Genomic DNA, 20,134 nt, shown 5'->3' on the forward strand with positions numbered 1-20,134 from the left:
AGGAACAGTAGTCATCAGCGGCATCTTTTTCTTCATTTGTAAGGCACTGTGAAATCAAACAGAGTACTTACCTCTCGCAGTGAAAGTGCTTGAAACTTTCACAACTTGCAGACCCAATCAGCATGTGATCCAACATGAGATTCTTTTTACAAACTACTTCTAAAAGCTTGTGCAAAGACTTTTCCGTTGAACTACCAGAACCACTTTGTCCTATCCAAGACATTAGCCCATTGACTTTGGCCTAGCCTATTGAATTGAAGCAACTCTTCTGGTGAACTCAATATCTACACTGTCTAAGAATAATTGTAACCTTTCATGTTTAATAACCTTTGCCTTTTACTCCTCTTGAAAAGTATTCTGAAATAGTATAGAATTATATTTGTGTTATATAATTGCCTCCTTATGAATGTTTTATAACTGACAGATAAATAAAGTATTTATCAAAGAAACCGTGAGTGTAAGTATTTGTTTGAACACTTGTGATTGTAGACCTCTTTGTAACATCATTACTGCTCACATTCCCCTCTTGAGATCGGCCTGGCTGCTCAGCTCTGCTACCAAAACTGAAGTACAGACTTTTACCAAATGTTGGTTTGCTTACACCTGTAGTCATCGTGTGTAGTGGTCCCAAAGGGTACTGCATATAAACTCTGCCTAACAATTAGTGTTAGGAATCATTATATAACTGGCAGGGTCTACTGCCCTTGTATTACTGAATGTAATTTTAAAAAGTAACCATTGGTTTTTACTCCAAGAATAGGCTTGACCTATACTGCATGTGTATGAAAAGGTTTTGACTTCCCTAGACCTACTGTTAGGTACTGCAAATAAGATCTATAATTGGGTCGGTGTACTTTCAAGTATAGGGTTGTGTTTTTATACTGTGATTGCAAAAAATATGAGTGCTTACTTACCCCCTATATTTATCTGGGCCTACCTGTATTAAAATAAATCCTTTATTTTTACAATACAAAGTGTTTCTTTGGATCATTTGTATTACAATTTCACTTGTACTGAGTCTACAGCCCTCTCTACCTCCTAAGCTAAGCCTGGCTGCTCGGTCTACGGGACCATGAACTGAGATGATACAGCCTTATACTAAGATTGGCATTTTTACTGCCTCAGTTCAATGGTTTTACTAAGCCCTTAGTTGGACTTCAACTGTCCCAACAGTGGCTGTGCTTGCCAGACAGCCAGCCAATCACCTTTGGGTGCGTTCCTGTAACCAAGGGGATTATGCACAGGGAGTTCCAGGCACCTCCCCCACTTCCTGCCCCTGCCAGACATACTGGAGCCAGAGGCAGGCTTCACTTGTGAATCCCGCCAAAGACAAAGGGACCAAACCTGGTAAAAACACACAATGGTAGGAAATCGTAAACCACTGCCACCAGCCATCAATTGTAGAAAGGGTAACAAAAATGTTACATGAGAAACTAGACAAAGGGGTTACTAGGAAACCCCTCCAGCACCTTATTTTAAGATAGTGTGTGCTGGTCTAGAAAGTCACACACACAAAGGGAATTAGCTCTCCCCAACACATACCATAAGTATTGCACTGGTTTTCATAATTGTGTTTATTAATATTACCTACCTTTCCAAAGAATTCTCTTTCCCTGTGCATATATAAAAAGAAACATTTTTAATGACAGTGTCTTTGGACCATATGTATGCTACAATTTCTTTGTACCAAACTAGAGCCCCCTCTACCGCCTAAGAAGTCTGACTGCTCTGCCACGCTACCAGCAGTATAGGTGTATACTAAGAGTTGGAGTTTACTGTATCGCCCAATGAATAGTTCGATAAAGCTTTAGAAAAACTATCCTAAGTGCAGACTTACTCTGGTGATTGTCCAGGGCTTCAGAGAAGAGGAGGGGGAAAATGAGGCAGATACAAAGAACCACCATCTCACAAATAAACAAGCACACTTAATCAAGGAACACTTTGAATCCTAGTGCAAGAAGTCCCCAAACCAGCTACTTGTGGCTCAACATGCCACCCCATACCTTATTTTGAAGTCTTTAATTTTCTCTGCGTTGAGTTTTTCTGTTAGGAAGTTGGGCTGTTTTCGGGCCAGTTGGTGAAAACTGTACAATAAACACTCCACGTAACTGAACTGCAGCTTGGGCTCTTCTTTGTCAGCATTCTCACCATTTTCAACCTCTTCTGGAGGAAGAGGCATGTACTCCTGTAGAAGTAAAGCAATACACCAATGATCACTTTCCTTTCCCACACCAGCAGCACCACAAATATGTCTTTGATAGTTTTAAGTTAAAGCAATACTTTTTGCTCAGATGTTACAGCAGAATTTAATTTTTGGAGTTTCCATTGTCTTTTTAGGGGTCCCCTTAAGCTTGTTGTCTCACCCACACCCATCGTTGGTTTGCAGAATACGGCAGGGTTGCTTTTATAATCACACAAGGGGAATCACCCTACGTTGGCTTTGGGGAGTAGCCTTGTAACAATTTTAATTTAGCTTTGAATTGGGTGCAACCCAATGTAATGCATTAGCAGCCCAACTGATGTTTTGCTAGCCATTATAGTACAGTTAGTTGCATTTGTGGTTAAAGTCATGCACGCCGCCATTTTGTTTCTTATTTGTTTGGGGGAAATAAGACAGTTTTTCTTAAGTGCCACTAGGACTTCCTAAAACCATACATCTTAAGGTAGTACATAAGCTCCAGTTTTAGTACAAGCCTGAACCATCTGAGAATGTTGTAGCAAGGACAAAGCAGCCACGCTTATTTTAGGAGGAGAGAGGACTGTAGCTTATTTGTAGCATACATTTGGTCCAAAGAAACACTGAAACGCTGCATTGTAAAATTAAAGGGTTCATTTAAATCCAAGTAGACCAAAATCATTATTGGGCAGGTAAGTACTATATCATATAAACATGGTTAGGAAAGATTACTCTGTACTGCACCTTTCCTTCCATTTCTATGGACCCCCAAACCTTTTGATTTTCTTTTTGTATCTTATCTGTTCTTTTTACAGTACAGTGAAGCCTTAAGCTTCACCACACAGGCTTTTGCTCATTTGTTATGGGGACACCGACATGCCCTTCAGGCTGTCAGTACAGGAACATATTTGTTAGGTAAGAATTTGTAGAGTCCAACTACTGTGATTTACAAGGCTCATCTCTTGGTATAACGTAACCCACCTTTAATAAAGGCATGTACTACACAAGCTGTTAGTGTGACTGAGCATCCAGGCTTTTCTTAAGAGGCGGTATGTGAGCTGTACAATGAAATCAGTAAATACAGTTATCCAAGTAAACACTTGCACACTTAAAGTTATAGTATAAACATTTGTTTATATATACACACAAGGATTAGACAATCTTTAAAAAGCAGAAACTACTCACATTAATCACAAAGTTAAGCTTCAATTCAACAAGAGCATTAAAGCGAATCACAGTACCCAAGGTCCTGAGAACACTCGCTGGAGGCTCCAGCTTCCCCTTCATTGCCGCCTCCCATTGGAACACGCTACCACCTCACCTCAGAGGAACATCCCACCTAGCCCTTCCGCAAAGCGATCAAGACCTTTCTTTTCGCATGACCCTGCCATCACCCTCTATGACCTTATGCTCATTGTCCGCTCACTGTATCCACTAATAACTCAAGTAACTAAACAAAAGTAATTTACTGTTCTGCTAACTGCTACACCTTTTGTAACCAGTAGCAATCTGTACTATGCAACTAAAACATTTCCTTTGACCAGCGCTTCGATGCCTGTGCTGCTGGTGCACTTTATAAATTAAAAAAATAAAGATTAAGCAGGCAAGTCATTTTTCATGTCAAAACATATTCCAGCATATTGACTGACATTATTTGAGGTCAGTAATAACACTTGTGTGATCACCATTGCAGAGTTATCAGGAGGGAAAATATATAGTTAGAACAGAACATACTTTGCCCTCGACAGCCAAAGTCAAATGGGCCAGTTCAAAGTTCTGATGCTCTTACAAAATGTTTTTAGAAAAAATCAGTAGTTCAAATAGAAAATCACAGAAGCTCAAGAGGAGCCACCTCCAAGAAGCACAAGCTGAAAGGCCAGTGCAAGTGAGTAGTACTCCCCAAGCTTGGAAGCATCACAATTGGCAAAAGGTAGATGCACCCTAAGCCCCACAGTACCTGTGAACTGAAGAATTGGTTAAAGCTGGACGCCTTCCTGTTTCACTGTAGCAGACTGTTAGGGAGAATTCTCAAAAATGTGCTCATTCCCTTCTACCTTAGACACACCCCCAGCTCTTTTTGCTGGACTTTAGATCTCTCATGTAATTTTAATGTGATTTATTCTCTGCGTTTCTTTTGACTTTGGAGTCTGAAACTCCTTATGCATCATCTTTACATTGGGACACAGCACCTTCAGTGCAGTGGCACAGGGAAGTCCCTTAGATTTCCCAAAGGTTTAAATACCTTCTCTTGGTGAAACTACTGTTTCTAAGAGGAGTGAAGTGAAATGGACTACTTACATTGTGTAACTTTCTAGACCCAGCACACACTATTTTACAATAGGGTGCTGGAGGGGGTTACTCAGTATCCCCTTTGTCCAATTTCTCATGTAACATTTTTATGTTACCCTTTCTACAATTAATGGCTGGCGGCAGGGGTTTACTTTTTACTGCCATTGTGTGTTAACGTGTGCTGCGTTTGCAGCCCCAGTAAGGCACCCATGGGTGCCCATTTTGTCGAAATGGCACCAGTTTTTTGCCATTTCTCGTTGGAAAGGTCCTTCTTGAGATTTACTCTGGGCGCCAAACCAGGTTTGGTCCCTTTATTTGGTCTTTGGCGAGATTCACGTGTGACGCCAGTGCTTAATCCCCTTGGTTACAGGAATGCACCCAAAAGGTGATTGGCCGGCTGGCTGTCCAGCAAGGACAGCCACCCTGCTGTGTGATTGACAGCTAGCCTGGAATGAATGGGAGAAACCTGCCTAAAAGGCAAGGCTTTTTGGCTTGCAAGGCACAATCGACCACTGGACGAAGGAATCTGAAGAATTTGGAAGCGATGCCTGCTTCTCAACTCCTGGACCATTGATTTGCTCAGTGAAGCCCTGCTGCTGTGCTGAAGCTCCAAATTCGCCTCGACTGGGGAAGCCCTGCATGGACAACTTCTCCCTTTGAGTTGGTGGGAGCGATCAACTCCAAAGTAAGCCTCTCTGGACATCCTCTCAAAGCTGGTTGTATTTCCACTGCTGCTGGAACTGAAGTGCCAGGGAGAGGAACAGCAGATTGTGTGTGGTCGCTAGGAGGTTCCTCTGGACTTTCCTGATGCAGGACTGACCAAGCTGAGCCACAACAGAGTGCTGGACACCAGAAGCAAGGAAAGTTCAGAGTGGTATCTGAAAACCGCAGTGTTGCTATTTGCCGTCAGACATGAGGAGCTGAAACACTGAAAAACCGCTGAATTGAAGTTTGCCCATTGCTGTCGCTAACCTTCCCATTGCAGACCAGGAGTTCCCAGACGTCCTCCCTCTTGTCCCCACGACTGAGGCTCAGGAACAACAGCTGTACAGGCACAGAAGCCCGCTGGATCATTTCTTCGAACCAGAGGTACTGTAAAGTGTAAGAGAACTTCCCTTTTGTTGTGTAGCCTTACTTGCTCTCAGTTGAGACCAGTCTTGTTACCTGGCCGAGTTGCTAAAGCTTTGCCCCTCACAAGCCTCCCAGCTTGTGGCCCGTCAAGTATTCTATTTTCTACAAGCATTTCTAAGAACATTGTGCAAGACTTTTTACCTACCTGCAAAGAAGATCTTCAGCTCCCCTTGACAATGGGCAATTAGCATTGGCTGTCCAGGCTCCCGGAGAGACTCCTTTACCTCAGACTATGTTTTGGCCTTTCCCCCAGGAAAGGGTTAATTTACTCTGCATTGGAAGGTTTTTAAACATACTTACCTGTTTGTGAATTATTTGTTAACCTATATGCATTTTATTCCTATTTTACCTTTTAAACCTAACTCAGTATTGCTCTAAATGTACCAGAGATAAATCAATGAATGTCCACAGCGTCCTTGCTATTTTAGCCACCTGAGGGTGTAGGAAATGTCTGTGTGCAATCCCCCAATGGGTATCATCCGATTTAGAGAAACAGTGTGTTTTGAAGTTTATTATGAGTTATATTATTGCTCCCTTCTGAAGGCTTTACAACTGACTGAAATTAATTGTTTTTATCAAGAAACAGAGTGTTTATTTTATTAACTGTACTGTGAAGCAGTGTCACAACATTACTGCTCACATTGACCCCTCTTGAGATGAGCCTGGCTGCTGAGCCACACTACCAACCTGTGTAATTCATACTTAGACCAAAAGGTTGGGTCCCTATTGCCAGGTCAAGGTAATCGTAGTGCACCCAAAGGGTACTGCATACAATCTTGCCTAACACAGACCCTTGTTCTGAAATCTTTGGCTGTGGTAATGGAAGGGAAGACGTCCGACGGGCTTCTGCAGCAGTACTCTAGAGGGGCTCCGCAGCAATAGATTCAGCAATCTTTTGTGGTTTTGGCTCCTTTTTCTCAGCGCCAAAGAAAAACGAACATCTCCAGTTAGAAATGACTTGATCCCTAGATTTCCTGCTTCTGTAGGGTCCTCCTGATGCCCACAACATTTTGGCCAAATTTGCACTTCCGAAGACGATGCACTCGATGATGGTCAGGTGTCCCCAGGCATTGGTATTCTGCAACCTTGGAAAGTCGCAAGTCAGGGGTTGCGCCAAAATTAAGGCCGTCTCAAGGCTAGTTGCTACCACAAGCCCAAAGGAGGAAGTCGTCCCGTACGGGTCTAAGGGGAGTTTTCCTAAGTCCTAATGGCAGTAAGACGGTTTGTAGATACCCAACTTCTAGTATGACATGCATTACTTACCGTAATAGCATTTCTGATGATTGTATCTGCTTGGATTCACATGCTGTGCATTTGGTCCGATATCCAGTAGTAATCGCAGAGTATTGCATCTTGTCTTTGGGGGACCGAAAGGGGACGTTGGCATAGGCATGTCTGGAACACTATCCCTATCGTGACGTGTAGTGTACCCAAAATCCCTCACGCGCCGAGGTCCCTCCGATTGCATTTTTTCTGCCATGAGGGAGCCCAAGGCTATTGTGAGCGAGTACATGAAGAGAGAAGTAGTAAGATGTCCATGTTCCTTCCACCCTCAGCGGAGAGGTAGGGAGGGCGCATGTGAATCTAAGCAGATACAATCATCAGAAGAACAAGTTGCTCTCTTACCTGGTAACGTTCTTTCGATGGGATGGTCCGACGACGTATTCCATATCTTTGACAGTAATCACCACAGCTGTGCTGCTTCTGAAAATTTTCGGCGTCTGCATCCTGGCTCGATGAGCCATCCCCGAGGACCTCCGACGACAGCCGACGTCACCCGATGTGATAAGTAGGACGCACGACGCCCGTAGCCTCAGTTGTAGTTTTTTCCCCCCAGAACTTGTGACACCAGTCTTCTGCCAGTCAGACACACAAGGCCTTGCGGAAACGTAAGCTGCAATCGCATAAGAAATTCTGCAGCGGGGAAGGTAGGGAGGGAGCGATCTGGAATACGTCGTCAGACCATCCCATCAAAAGAACGTTACCAGTTAAGAGAGTAACTTGTTCTTCGAGGGGATTGCGTCCTCCGACGTATTCCATATCTTTCACAGACTCCCAAAGCAGTACCAAAGCAAGGAGGTGGGAAAAGAATTAAGAACACAAATTTAGCATGCCCAATCAAATTGCTGAAGGATGGAATCGAGGGAGTAGCGACGTACAAAAGTATGTACTGAAGCCCAGGTGGCTGCATCACAGATGTTACGAATAGGAACACCTCTCTGTAGGGCAGTAGATGCAGCCATACCCTTGGTGGAATGACCCCGCAAGCCAACCAGTGGGTCCTTACCCGCCAAGCGGTAACACTCTGAGATAGCCAAAATAATCCAACGAGACAAAGTCTGTTTCGTCACAGCTTGTCCCAAACGCTTTCCAGCGTAACCAATGAAGAGTTGATCGTCCACTCTGACCCGGGACATGCGTGAAATATAAAAGCTCAACGCTCTCCTAGGATCAAGCCTATGGAGCCTCTCCTCTTCCTTACCAGGATGCAGAGGAGGATAGAATGCCGGAAGAACCACCTTCTGGCCCAAATGAAATTCCAAAACCACCTTGGGAAGAACGAACTCTATGGACAACCCTGTCCTTATGAAACACAGTGAAGGGTGGCTTAACCAAAAGTGCCTGTAACTCACTCACTCTGCGAGCGGAATTAACCGCAACCAAAAACAGTTTTAAGAGTCAGTCTCAAAGTGCAAGAATGCAAAGGCTCAAACGGAGCACCCATATACCTCAACCTTTCAGAAGCCAAGCGTGAAGGTTGAGGGATCTGCCCTCTGGATGGAGAACCTGACCCCCCCCCCCCCTCCCGTGAGAGCAGATTGTCTCGCTAGGGAAGACGTGGAGGGCAGATGGACAAGTCGAGAAGGTCCGGGTACCACGTCCTCCGGGCCCACGCCGGAGCAATGAGGATCATCCGGGAACCGAACCTCCGCAGTACTTGCGGGATGACAGGGACTGAAGGAAACGCATACAGCAGTGGGAATGACCACTCCACCACGAACGCGTCTCCTAAGGCTCTGTTTGGAGGAAATTCCCGCAAGCAGAACCTTTCGCACTTCCGGTTGACACTGGAGGCAAACAGATCCACTTGAGGGGTCCCCCAGAGGGCAAAGATCTCCAGGAGAATCTCCTGAGCCAGCTCCCACTCGTGAGAGATCGTGCTCTGCCTGCTCAGAGCGTCCGCCGTCTCGTTGTCTCCGGCCGGATGAACAGCCGAGATCGAAACTTCCTGCTGGATGGCCCAGAACTCGAGCTGCATCACCTCCCTGCACAGAGGAAGTGACCCTGCCCCCCCCTTTTGTTGAGGTAGTGCATGGCCACCGTGTGGTCCATCAGGATCTGGACACTCTTTCCTCGCACAGTCGGCAGAAAAGCCTTCAGGGCTAGCCTGACGGCCCTCAGATGCAACAGATTGATATGGAGTCTGGACTCCGACGGAGACCAACGACCGCTGACTCAACTCGTTGGCATGAGCTCCCCATCCCGTGAGGGATGCGTCCGTCACGATAGTCGCCTCCGGCCAGGGAAGCCAAAACGGAGCCCCCTTTCTCAGATTGCCTTCGACGGCCCACCACAGAAGGTCCTGGGCGACCGAGGGCGGCACCTGTACAGGGTCCGACATCCTGCCGGAAGATTGCGACCACTGCATCTTGAATGCCCACTGCAAAGATCTCATCCGCAGACGAGCCTCTGGCACCAGAAGAATGCAGAATGCCAGGAGGCCGAGCAACCTCAAGAACTCGAACGCCGGGAGCAGCTGGGCAAGTTGAAACTTGTGCACCATCTGCTGAATGTGAAGAGCCCTCACCTGGGGAGGAAACCACAGGCCCAGGGATGTGTCGAGCACTGCTCCGATGTACTGGAGCCGCTGTGTTGGCGTCAAATGGGACTTCTTTAAATTGAGGGAGAAGCCCAGCTTGTGAATGGAGTGGCAGGTGACGGACAGATGATCCAGGACTTGCTCGGGAGAGCTCCCCCTGATCAACCAATCGTCCAGGTAGGTGTAGACGTGAATCCCCCTTTCCCGAGATGCGCTGCCACCACCACGAGCTTGGTGAAAACCCTTGGGGCGGAGGTCTATTCGAACGGCAGGACCCGAAACTGAAAGTGCGAGTCACCAACCGCGAACCGCAGGTACTACTTGTGCTTGGGATGGATCGGCACATGGAAGTAAGCATCCTTGAGGTCGAGAGACACCAACCAGTCCTGAAGTTGAAGGGCCTGGAGGACTTGAGAGTAACCATCTTGAACTTGTCCTTCCGGAGGAGTTTGTTCAAGCCGCGCAAGCCCATGATGGGTCTCAATCCCCCGTCTCTCTTCGAAATCAAAAAATAAGGGAAATACCATCCCTTGTTCCTCTCTGCTACAGGCACCAGTTCTATGGCACCTTTCTCCAGCAGGACTTGGATTTCCTGCGCAAGGAGCGGATCCAGACTCTTCAAAGAGGTTTCCAGGAGGATTGTCGTGAGGCCGCTGCCGAAAAGGAAGACAGTAGCCATGGGTTATGATCTCCAGAACCCACACATCTGAAGTAATGGCACGCCACTCTACAAGATGCTGCGTCAGCCTTCGCCCAACCGGCGAACCATGGGACACGGCCTCATGACAGTGGTAGCGGCTGCAGCGTTGCCTGAGGGCAAAGAGACAACTGCCCGAGCGGCCTTGGCACCTCAAGTAACCTGTTTTCCACCTCTGGCAATCTTACGGTGGCCTCTTTGACAGCTCCTCTCGCTTTACTGAAGGACGAGTAATAGCGAAAGGAACCTCCCTTCCATTGTTGTCCCCTAGGACGAAAAGGCGGAGGTTGTCGAACTGCAGCGCCCAACGACTTCGCTGCAGCTTTGGAGGTCTGCAACCTCTCAAGGCTCTCGTCAGCCTTGCTGCCAAAAAGATGTTCACCGTCAAAGGGCATGTTGAGGAGCCATGACTGCACATCAGAAGCGAACCCCGACTTCCGCAACCACGCAAACCTGCATATTACGGTGTTCGCCGCCATGTACCGGCTGACACAATCTGCCGTGTCCAAACCCGACTGAACGGCCTCACACATGGCATCCTTGCCTTCCTGAACCAAAGCAAGGACACCATCCCGTTCGTCCCCTTCGGGAATATGTTCAGCCGCTAATGCAACAGTTCCACAGAGTGTGTGTGAAACGAGACAAGGCACATACAGAGTTGGCTGCCTGAAGTCCCTATCCGGAGGGATGGTAGGATACGACACCTTCTTTGCCGGGGCCGTAGCTGCCTGCACCACCAAACTCTCCGGAGTGGGGTGCCTGGACAAGTAGCAGGAGTCGCTACTGGCTGGACGGTATTTTCGCAACAAAGACTTGCCCACTGCCGGGAGACTCTCCGGAGCAGTCCAAGCCGCCGCCGCCCTTCTCTGCAGAGCCATATGCAACGGCAATACCGGGTCAGTGGGGGGACCAAGATAGAGGATGTCCGTGAGATCATCCTGAACAAACTCCCCTGGGGGAGCCGACCATCCTAAGTACTCGGTGACCCGAGACATAAGGCGCCGGTCCGAAGAATCGGCATGAGTGCCAGGCTCAGGCCTACAAAACTCCACCTGCGGAGAGGTGTCCAGTCCACTGGCATCATGCAGCGACTGCCTTAGGTCATCAAATTGGCTATGGCCCGAGAGAAGCTCATCTGGCACCGGAACCGGAACCAAGCCATCAGAGCCCTCATCACCCTCTGAAATGTACTCCAGGCGGTGAGAGGAAGACACCTGGGGACCAAAGCTATGCCTGACCTTAGCCAGAGCCTTTCTAGGGGCTACCTCCATGCCACGGGGGCCCTCCGACACCATTGCCTCGAAAGGCGTCAAGGGCGCCGAACAAGTTGAAGCCGAGAGAATCGGCGTCAGCGCCGCCAGCATCGGTTGCGTCGACACAGGCCTTGAAGCCAGAGCTCCGCGCATGTCCTTCAACGACCTAGGCGCCGACAGCGTCGACTACCCCCTCAGAGGCGGAGCGCTTCCGGGAATGCCTCGAAGAGGTAGAGGAGTGGCGAGATCGACTCCTGGAAGGAGACCCACTGGACCTCCGACGACGCGGAGAGTCGCCTCTCGAATCATCCGTCGAAAGCCCCGCAGACCTTGACTTCCGGGGCTTAGACACCCTACCTACCGACAACTTCTTGTGCTCCTGCAAGCCCTTGGCCGTGAGCGACTGGCACACAGTCGTCCGTGTCGTGGGCCTCCTCGAGACACCAGAGGCAGGCGTCGTGCAAGTCCGTTGGACCCACAGTCCCCGCATTTCTTGAAGTCCGGACGCGGGGTTGAAGACGAGATAGACATCGTCACGAACAGGCTTTTCATAAAAACCGAACAGGTTCAAGAACCGAGAAGAATACAACAAACCCCAAAGAGTCGCGGCGTACCGAGATTCCCAAAGCAAACACGTTCGTGGAAAAAACGGAACCGATGCTACGGGCGTCGTGCGTCCTACTTATCACATCGGGTGACGTAGGCCATCGGAGGAGGTCCTCTGGGACGGCGCATCGAGGTCATCGACGCAGACAATTTTCCGAAGCAGCACAGCTGTGGCGATTACTGTCAAAGATATGGAATACGTCGGAGGACCCAATCCCCTCGAAATGCTATTACGGTAAGTAATGCATGTCTTCTGATGCTTGTTAATCTGCTTAGAATCACATGCTGTGCATAGACTAGCGAGCAGTACCCAGAGTTGGAGGTGGGTTGTGGGAAGGAACAGTAGAGAAAAGATGTCTTAGTACTGCTTTTCCCACCTGAGAATCAGACCTATGTTGACCTAGAATGTGTGTCTAGGCAATAGTGTTTTGTAAAGGTGTGTATAGAACTCCAGTTTGCCGCTTTGCAAATTGACTCCAGGGGAACATTTGCAATTAATGCTATGGATGCACCAGCGCCTCGAGTAGAATGTGCTCTAGGCTTGAAGGGAAGTTCTCTCTTAGCAAGAGTCTAACACTGATGCATTTGACAATCCACCGTGAGATACATGATTTAGAGACAGAATCTCCTTCTCTAGCAGTTGCCACTGAAACGAAAAATTGGTTTTCCTCAGTGGTTTAGTCCTTTCCAGAACATTACTGCCATGCGCACATCTAGTGTGTGTAGGCTTCTCTCGCCCATGCTAGTGGGATTCTGAAAAAGGTGAGGTAGTTCAAACGATTGGTTCACATGGAACTTCGAGATGAATTTAGGTGTGAATCTGGGGCGAGTATGCAGAACTACCTTATTCCTGTGGACTAACAAAAGGGTCTAAAACAGAAAGCCTGTAGTTCACTAACCCTTCTAATAGAAGTGATAGGCCGTTTTATAAGCCGTGTCCTTTAGACTTGCTTTATGCATTGGCTCAAAGGGAGCTCGCATGAGCCTGGTCAAAACCACATTCAGGTCCCACCCAGGAGGTGGGTGAGAAATGGGAGGATAAATCCCCTTAACCCCTTACATAAAGGCCTTAATCACTGGTATCTTCCACCACAATACCTTTTGTTGTGACGTGGTGTAGGCTGAGAGCAGCCAGATGAACCTTTAGGGAATTGAAGACCAACCCAGTGTCTAACAGATGGGTACGGTACAGAACAATGTGTGTGGGTGAGCAATTGATGGGATGGACGCCCTTGGAATTACACCAGATGACAGGATGTTTCCATTTGTTGGCATAGCAATAACGTGTGTTAGGTTTTCTAGCTTCCCCGAGTATGTCCATGCACCTCTGAGGGAGCTGTAGGTGTCTAAACTCTATGACCTCAGGAGCAAGGCTGCTAAGTTCAGTTTGTGGGCATGGGTGTAGGGTCTCCCCCTTGTCCTGAGAAAACATGTTGTACGGGCAGGGTAGTTTTACTGATGGGGAGAGGGACATTTCCATCAGGAGAGAACCAGGGTTGGCGGGCCCACATGGGGGCCACCAGTATCATGGTTACTGGTGCATCTTGTGCACGATCTTATTGAGAAGGGGAGTATCCGCGGGGAGAGAGTGGAGGTGGGGGGGTTTCGTAGACAAATTTCCCTGAACAGGTTATCCAGAGACAGTTCCACTTGGAGCAGTTATGGGGGTACCTGGAGGCGTAGCCTGAGTTGCGAACAGGTCCCTCTCTGTGAAGCCCCATTCTGCGAAGACGTTGGACACGATGTCTTCGTGCAGACGTCATTCGTATTCTTCGGACAGAGGAAAATCTCTGCTGAGCACATCTGCCAGAAGATGGAGTTCCCCTGGAACACGTTGGGACAACGGAAACATCTCTTGTTTGCGAGCCCATATCCAAACGTTTTGGGACAGCTGGGATAGCCCTGGATTGTGTGCCCCCCCCCCCTGTTCAGGTAATGCATGGCTGTAGTGCTGACCGTTAGAATCAGCACCGTCTTCCCTTGCAGTTGCATCGGAAAAGCCTTTTTATGCCTTGAACACTGCTAATAGCGCCAGTAAATTTATATGGTTGGACACTACTTGAGGGGACCACACTCCATGTGCTGTCTGATTAACCAGGTGAGCCTCCCCCCACCCCGTGAGAGGTGTTGAGAGTGGCTTCCACTGCAGGTGTGGTGAAAGTCTTCCCCTTCTAGAGGTTTTCTAGAGACCACCACTGCAGAGCAAGAACAAGGGCTGGCGAGAATGACCAGATCTTCCCATTGTCCGCTGGCCTGACACCACTGGCTGTTGAGCCACTCTTGCATGGGACGCATGCATAGCGGGAACCAAGTATATGCACAACACCATCATTCCTAGTAAGCGCACAGCTTTGCGCACCGTCACCTCCCGATTGGCTACATGTTGAGGGATCTGGAAAAGCATGTTCTGAACCCGCTCGTTGGGAGGGGAAAACTAGGCAGTTTTTCATCCGGATTAGAGGTCCCAGAAATTGTTTTATTTGACTGGGGACTAGACTGGATTTCTTCTCTTTGATAGAGAACCCCAGACTGAAGAGAAGGTCCACGGTTTTTGGTTATTCAAAAAACATGCGTCGTACGAATCCCATGTATGAGCCAGTCGTCGAGATAAGGGTAAACCAGGACGGATAACCTGTGCAGGTGTGCTGCAGCCACTGCCACAGGACCTTCGTAAACACCCGTGGCGCTGAGGCGATGCCAAAGGGGAGTACTTTGAATTGGTAAAGCTTATCCTCTATCATGAACCTTAGATATTTTCTGTGCGCTGGCAACATTGAAATATGAAAACATGCCTCTTTCATGTGCAATGTGGCCATGTAGTCCCCTTGTTGCAACAGCGGGATCACCTCCTGTAGTGTTACGATGCAAAACTTCTGAGGTTTTATGAACTTGTTCGCTGGGCGCAGGTCTAGAACAGGGTGCATGGTGAGGTCCTTTTTGGGTACAAGGAAGTATACTGAATAAATACCCTAGTTTACCTGAATAGGGACAGCTTCTATGGCGTCCTTTCCCAGCAGCGCTTCCACCTCTTGATTCAGGATCTCCAGATGGTCCGATGAAAGGCGCAGCGGGCTGAATTGTGGAGGTCGAGCGAATTCCACGCAGTACCCGTGGGCGACCGTCTTTATGACCCACTGGTCTAAAGTTATCCCCTCCCATGCCGTGAGGAAAGATGTTAAGCGCCCCCTGACCGGGGTGACATGGGAGTTGAAGGGTAGTATGCGGGGCTTCCTGTTTGTGCGGTATTGAAATTTCCTGTGCCATAGTTGTTCCGACTTACCGGTCCTTTCGAGGGCATTCCCGTGTAAGAGTTACCTCCACTCTGAGGGGAAGGTCTTTGCGTGATTTGTTGCAGATACTTAAGAGTCTTGTGCTCTTTTTTTGGCTGTTTCCAAAGCCTCATCCACCACCTTTCCGAAGAGGTTAGCTTCTTTGTTGGTTTATTGACGAGCGAGGCCTGTGTTTCGGGTTTAAACCCTGAGGTACGCAGCCAAGCGTGCCTTTTTAGTAAGGTCCCCTGGGCTAGAGACCTGCCTGCTGTTTCAGCCGTGTCGAGTGTTCTTTATTACATTCTGGTTCACCTGTCTTCCTTCGGCCACAATAGAGAGAAGCTTGTACTTAGCAGGTTATGGGACTTCCTGGAGGCCCTCCTGAAGTAGGTCCCACTGAGCATCAGTGTAACTCGCCAACAGCGTAGTATTATTTGCTATACGCGTGGTATATGCGGCAGCCGAGATGACTCGCTTGCCTAAGGCATACAGCCTCTTGGATTCCCTATCCAGAGGTGCTTCCCCTGTGGCAAGGGGTACCCCTGCCAGTTTCCGGTTGGTAGTCACTACTAGAGAATGGGGGGTGGCGTGTCCTTTAATGTATAGTGGGTCTGAAGGAGCTGGTCGAAATAACTTTTCAACTCTTTGGTTCACAGCCCGAGTTTGAGCTGGTGCTACCAGGGAGGGAGCCAATCTCCTCTTGTTAGAATTAAGGAGGGGAATGGTCTGGCTAGAGGGAGGTTTCTCCTTAAGAATATTGTTAGGGAGAATTCTCCAGAATGGCTAATTTCCCTTACCTACCGAGTCCCTCAGCAGCTTTGCTTGATATCTAGGATTTATTTTTTCACCTGGTAAGAGTGTGAGCCTCCCCCGTGCCTGAAAGTTTAGGTTGGCAGGATGTGAGGGAGGGGTTTTAGGACCCCTGCCATGGGTTCCCTTGGTAACCAAAGTTGCACTACTGTTAGATTGGCTAGGTGACTGTCCAGCCAGGCCAGCCAACCTGCTGTGTGATTGACAGACAGGCTGTGTGAATGGGGTAAAACTGCATAAAAAGCAGGTCTCTGGGTCTGTGACAGATGAGGACCCCTACAACAACTGAACCGCCCGGTGAAGCCCTGCTGCAGGTCCGAATCTTCAGCCCCCCCCCCCCCAACGACAAGATCTACCAGGAATTTTCTTCCCCTGAGCTGGTGGGACCAACCAGTTTGCCCAAACTGCAAGCCATGACTCCTCCCTCTGGTAGAATTTGCTGTACAGAGCTACAGTGAACCGGATAGCCAGGAAGGTCGGACCCTGCTTGGGTTTTAAGGAGAGCACCTTTTATTCGTTGCTTTGCTCAGCTGCTGGTTTCTTCCCTGGGCAGTGCAGGACCCTCCAGTCTTCCTATTTTGTGTCAGTCCGACAGTCGCTTCAGGAAACGTGTGCCTGCAGGACCTGCCAGGAACATCCGCCTTCACTACAGCTTCTTCTCCATTTAAAGGTACTGTGCAAATCAGGTTGTTTCGTCCAGCTGCGGTGAAGGTGTGTGAAACCTTTCGCCAATCCGATGGCTTGCCCTTCTCTACTCTTTAAATTAACTTTTCTGCCGACCAACTTTGTAACTCTTGGCAAAGACTTAACCGCGTACTACCCTGAACGGCGCGATCTTAAAAGACTTGTCCTATTGACTTTGGCCCCAAGACTTTTTGATTTGATTCCATCACTGTAGTTCCTCTTTCTAGATTGCCCTGCTTACTTACCTGTTGGTGCTGCTCAATTTGTATCCAACTTTGTCGTTCCCTCCCTTTTAAATTGTTGGAGTGCCATTTTGCTCACGCTTAATTTTTTAGCTTAACTTGTCCAGCATCTATTGGGAGTGGTGTGGTGTATTAAGAGTGATTTTTTCAACTGCTTTACTTTAGTGAGTTGTTATACAACTGATGTGTAAATAAATGATATTCTTTTACTCAGAAACCTTGAGTCAGCGTTTGTTTGAATCATAGTAATTGCTGTCCTTTGTGTAACTATGGATACTGCTCACTTGCTCTTGAGATGAGTCTGGCTGCTCAGCCATCGCTACCACTTTTACTGTGTAGTACAGGCTTGTACCAAAGGTGAATTTGTACTGTCACTTGCAGTCTTAATTGTGTGTGGTTTTCCCAAAAGGGCACTGCATATAATTCTGCCTAACAAATATCCTCTACAAAGTCTTGCTCAGGCACTGCCTCTTGAGTAGAGATTTGAAAATGCTCAGCTGCCTTCTTTAACATGGTATTGAAGGCCATCTGATTGTCTACAGGCAAGGCCTGGCGAGCCGGGGTGGACGGAGGGGAATCTAGGCACAGTACATCAGTGTCCTGATCTTGCTGTGGAAGCGTCCATGGGTCCGTTCCCTCTTGTTGGGTTTCTTCCCAATTTTCCGTGGCATCCGCCTGTTCCTCTTCATAATTTTGTAGGAAGGAAGTTTCTTCATCCTTATTATAAATGACCCTATAAGTGTCCATCTGGACAATGTCTTCATGCTGGACAGGCACAACTGGCCGATAATCTTTGAAATGTGAAGTAGATTGAAGATTAGGCTCTCCACAAGACCTTTTCGGGGAAGGATGCTCAGAAACACTGAATTCTTTCTAGACGGTTCATACACCCTTCCAATTTTTCCCCTTTTCCATTTAGAGGATCTAGAAGGGTCTACAGGTGGAAAAACAGTCCTCTGCCCTTTGTTGCTGAAAATCATCTCTCAGGGAGTAGGACAGAGGCGCTTTACTGTCCTCGTAGGTATTGTGAGAATCGGGGCACCATGGTGTATCTACAGATCTACCTGCCCCCAACCACCGATGCAATTCTCCCGATGCCGTCTTTGATTTTCGCCGAATCGGCGTGAGAAAGTGGTTCCGAAGACCCATCGGTAGGTTTATTGCCTTCCGCAATGTTCGAGGGCCTAGCAGACGGTTTTTCGACTTGAGGCCTAGTCGTGATTTCTGGGCCTACTGCGGCATTCGGGGCCGTCGCAGCGTCAGATTTCCACGCTTCGATGTGCAAACCTGATTTAGGGGTAGCACCCTTATTTGTTTTTGAATGCCCAGTCGCAAGACGCTGCTGCAGATGCGGGGATGGCTTTGGATCTGTACCATCTGAGGAATCTACCAAATTTGACGGCTCTGCTGGCCCTTTTCACTTTTTTCGACATACCCGTCGAAATAGGTGTAGGGGTAGTTTTCTTAGTGAGATGCACTTATATGCCCCTGAAGCGAGATCAGAGTCAGGCCTTAAAGGGTCGGGGACGGGCATTGCAGACCTAGAAGTGTCCGCCTCAAGGTTTATCACATCTGCAACAGATGTTTGGTCATCAGAGGTGCCTCCGTCACTTTCGGCGGGTGTGGCGGTGGGTGCTCCTTAAGGGTCTTAGGCCAAAGGAGATTACACGCTGCACACCGCTTCTTATTGTGATCTAAGGGGAGCCCGGCGTTGTACGTACTGTGCTCGTCATTCCAAGGGTATCTGACCCTACACTTAAGGCAGAACCTAAAAAGGAGTTTTTTTCCATAGCAAAAGTGGAAGATAACCAGACCTAAAGGGTATAGAGGGGGAAAGAGAAGAGACATGCCGAAAATATGTCCAGCCCCAGACCGCACTCTCCCTACTGTAAAGGTCGACCAGAGGGCCCGAACACGAGGAAGCTACGGTCGCCGGATCTTAGGCGCCAAAATCCACTGCCATAGACAAATCCCCCGCAGCCTTTGTCGAAGTTGTTCTTTATGGTCCAAGTGACTGAACGGGGAATAACCGACAAGTCGATAGAAGATAAACAATGTCTCTTATGTAAGGGCTCCATTATAGGGCGACCAGTTATCTGGGCGGAAAAAAAACAACCTGAGGGACCTAGGCGCATGAGGGGATTTTGGGTTCACTACACGTCACAATAGGGATAGTGTTACAGAAACGCCTATGCCGACGTTCCCTTTCGATCCCTGAAAGGCAAGATGAAATACTCCGCCGTTACCACTGGATGTCGGACCATATGCATAGCATGTGATTCTAAGCAGATTAACAAGCATCAGAACAGTCTGTACTAGCCCAGGACCTTGTTAGTGTGGCAGAGCCGTCAGGCTTATTTTAAGAGGAAGATCTGAGCTGTAGCCAAGTACTCTGAATCTTAGCTAGACAGGCACAACAAAGAAGCACTAACACATTGTTAGGCAAGATTGTGTGCAGTACCCTTTGTGTTCACCACAGCAACCTTGACCTCCTGGCAATAGGAACCCCAAGCTTTGGTATAAGTCTGTACTACAGAGGTTTGTAGTGTGGCTGAGCAGCCAGGCTCATCTCAAGAGGGGTCAATGTGAGCAGTAGAGTTATCACAGAGATTCACAGCGACAAGTATGGAACAAGTTACTTACTTGTAACTGTTCTCCAGCATGGTTCTGGCATGGATTCACACGCTCATGAATATTCCCCGTCAGGCTAAGAATCCACGATAAAGAAATAAAAATCTGTTTGTTTCATTCCTGAACTGTCTTTCTCCTAATAACGAATCACTGAGCTCTGGGTCATACTGGCCCCAGCCAATGACTACCCTCTACCTAAGCCCCTCTGGCAGCCATCTTCAGATTTGGTAGAACGTAAAGTGGCAGTAGGACCAAGAGAAGAGCCGCAGAGGGGTAGGCGGGAGGGTTCGCATGTGAATCCATGCCAGACCCATGCTGACGAACAGTTACAGGTAAGTAACTTGTTCCTTCTCCAGCACGGGGTCCGGCATGGATTCACATGCTCATGAATAAAGAATACAATGCAGTACACATGCACAACCACGGGCGGTGGCAAGGCTCAACAAGCATCTCTTCCCTCCTCACCAGGCTCACCTTCAAGCGAACAGGTTGCGCAGCACTGCTTGGCTGACTCTGGACTCCTCCC

The 20,134-nt window shown here is 48.3% G+C and overlaps 1 protein-coding gene across 1 annotated transcript in view; it reads right to left on the reverse strand.

Annotated features, from left to right (window-relative positions):
- The window catches only part of API5 (apoptosis inhibitor 5), a 236,957-nt gene that overhangs the window by 51,547 nt on the left and 165,276 nt on the right, over positions 1–20,134 (reverse strand). The window contains exon 9 of the mRNA XM_069623333.1: positions 2,004–2,185. Within this exon, the coding sequence (XP_069479434.1) occupies positions 2,004–2,185 (182 nt within the window). The remainder of the gene's footprint in view (positions 1–2,003; positions 2,186–20,134) is intronic.

This window comes from Ambystoma mexicanum, chromosome 11 (genome assembly GCF_040938575.1).
Source record: "Ambystoma mexicanum isolate Mex_15411 chromosome 11, UKY_AmexF1_1, whole genome shotgun sequence".
Lineage (NCBI taxonomy): Eukaryota > Metazoa > Chordata > Amphibia > Caudata > Ambystomatidae > Ambystoma > Ambystoma mexicanum.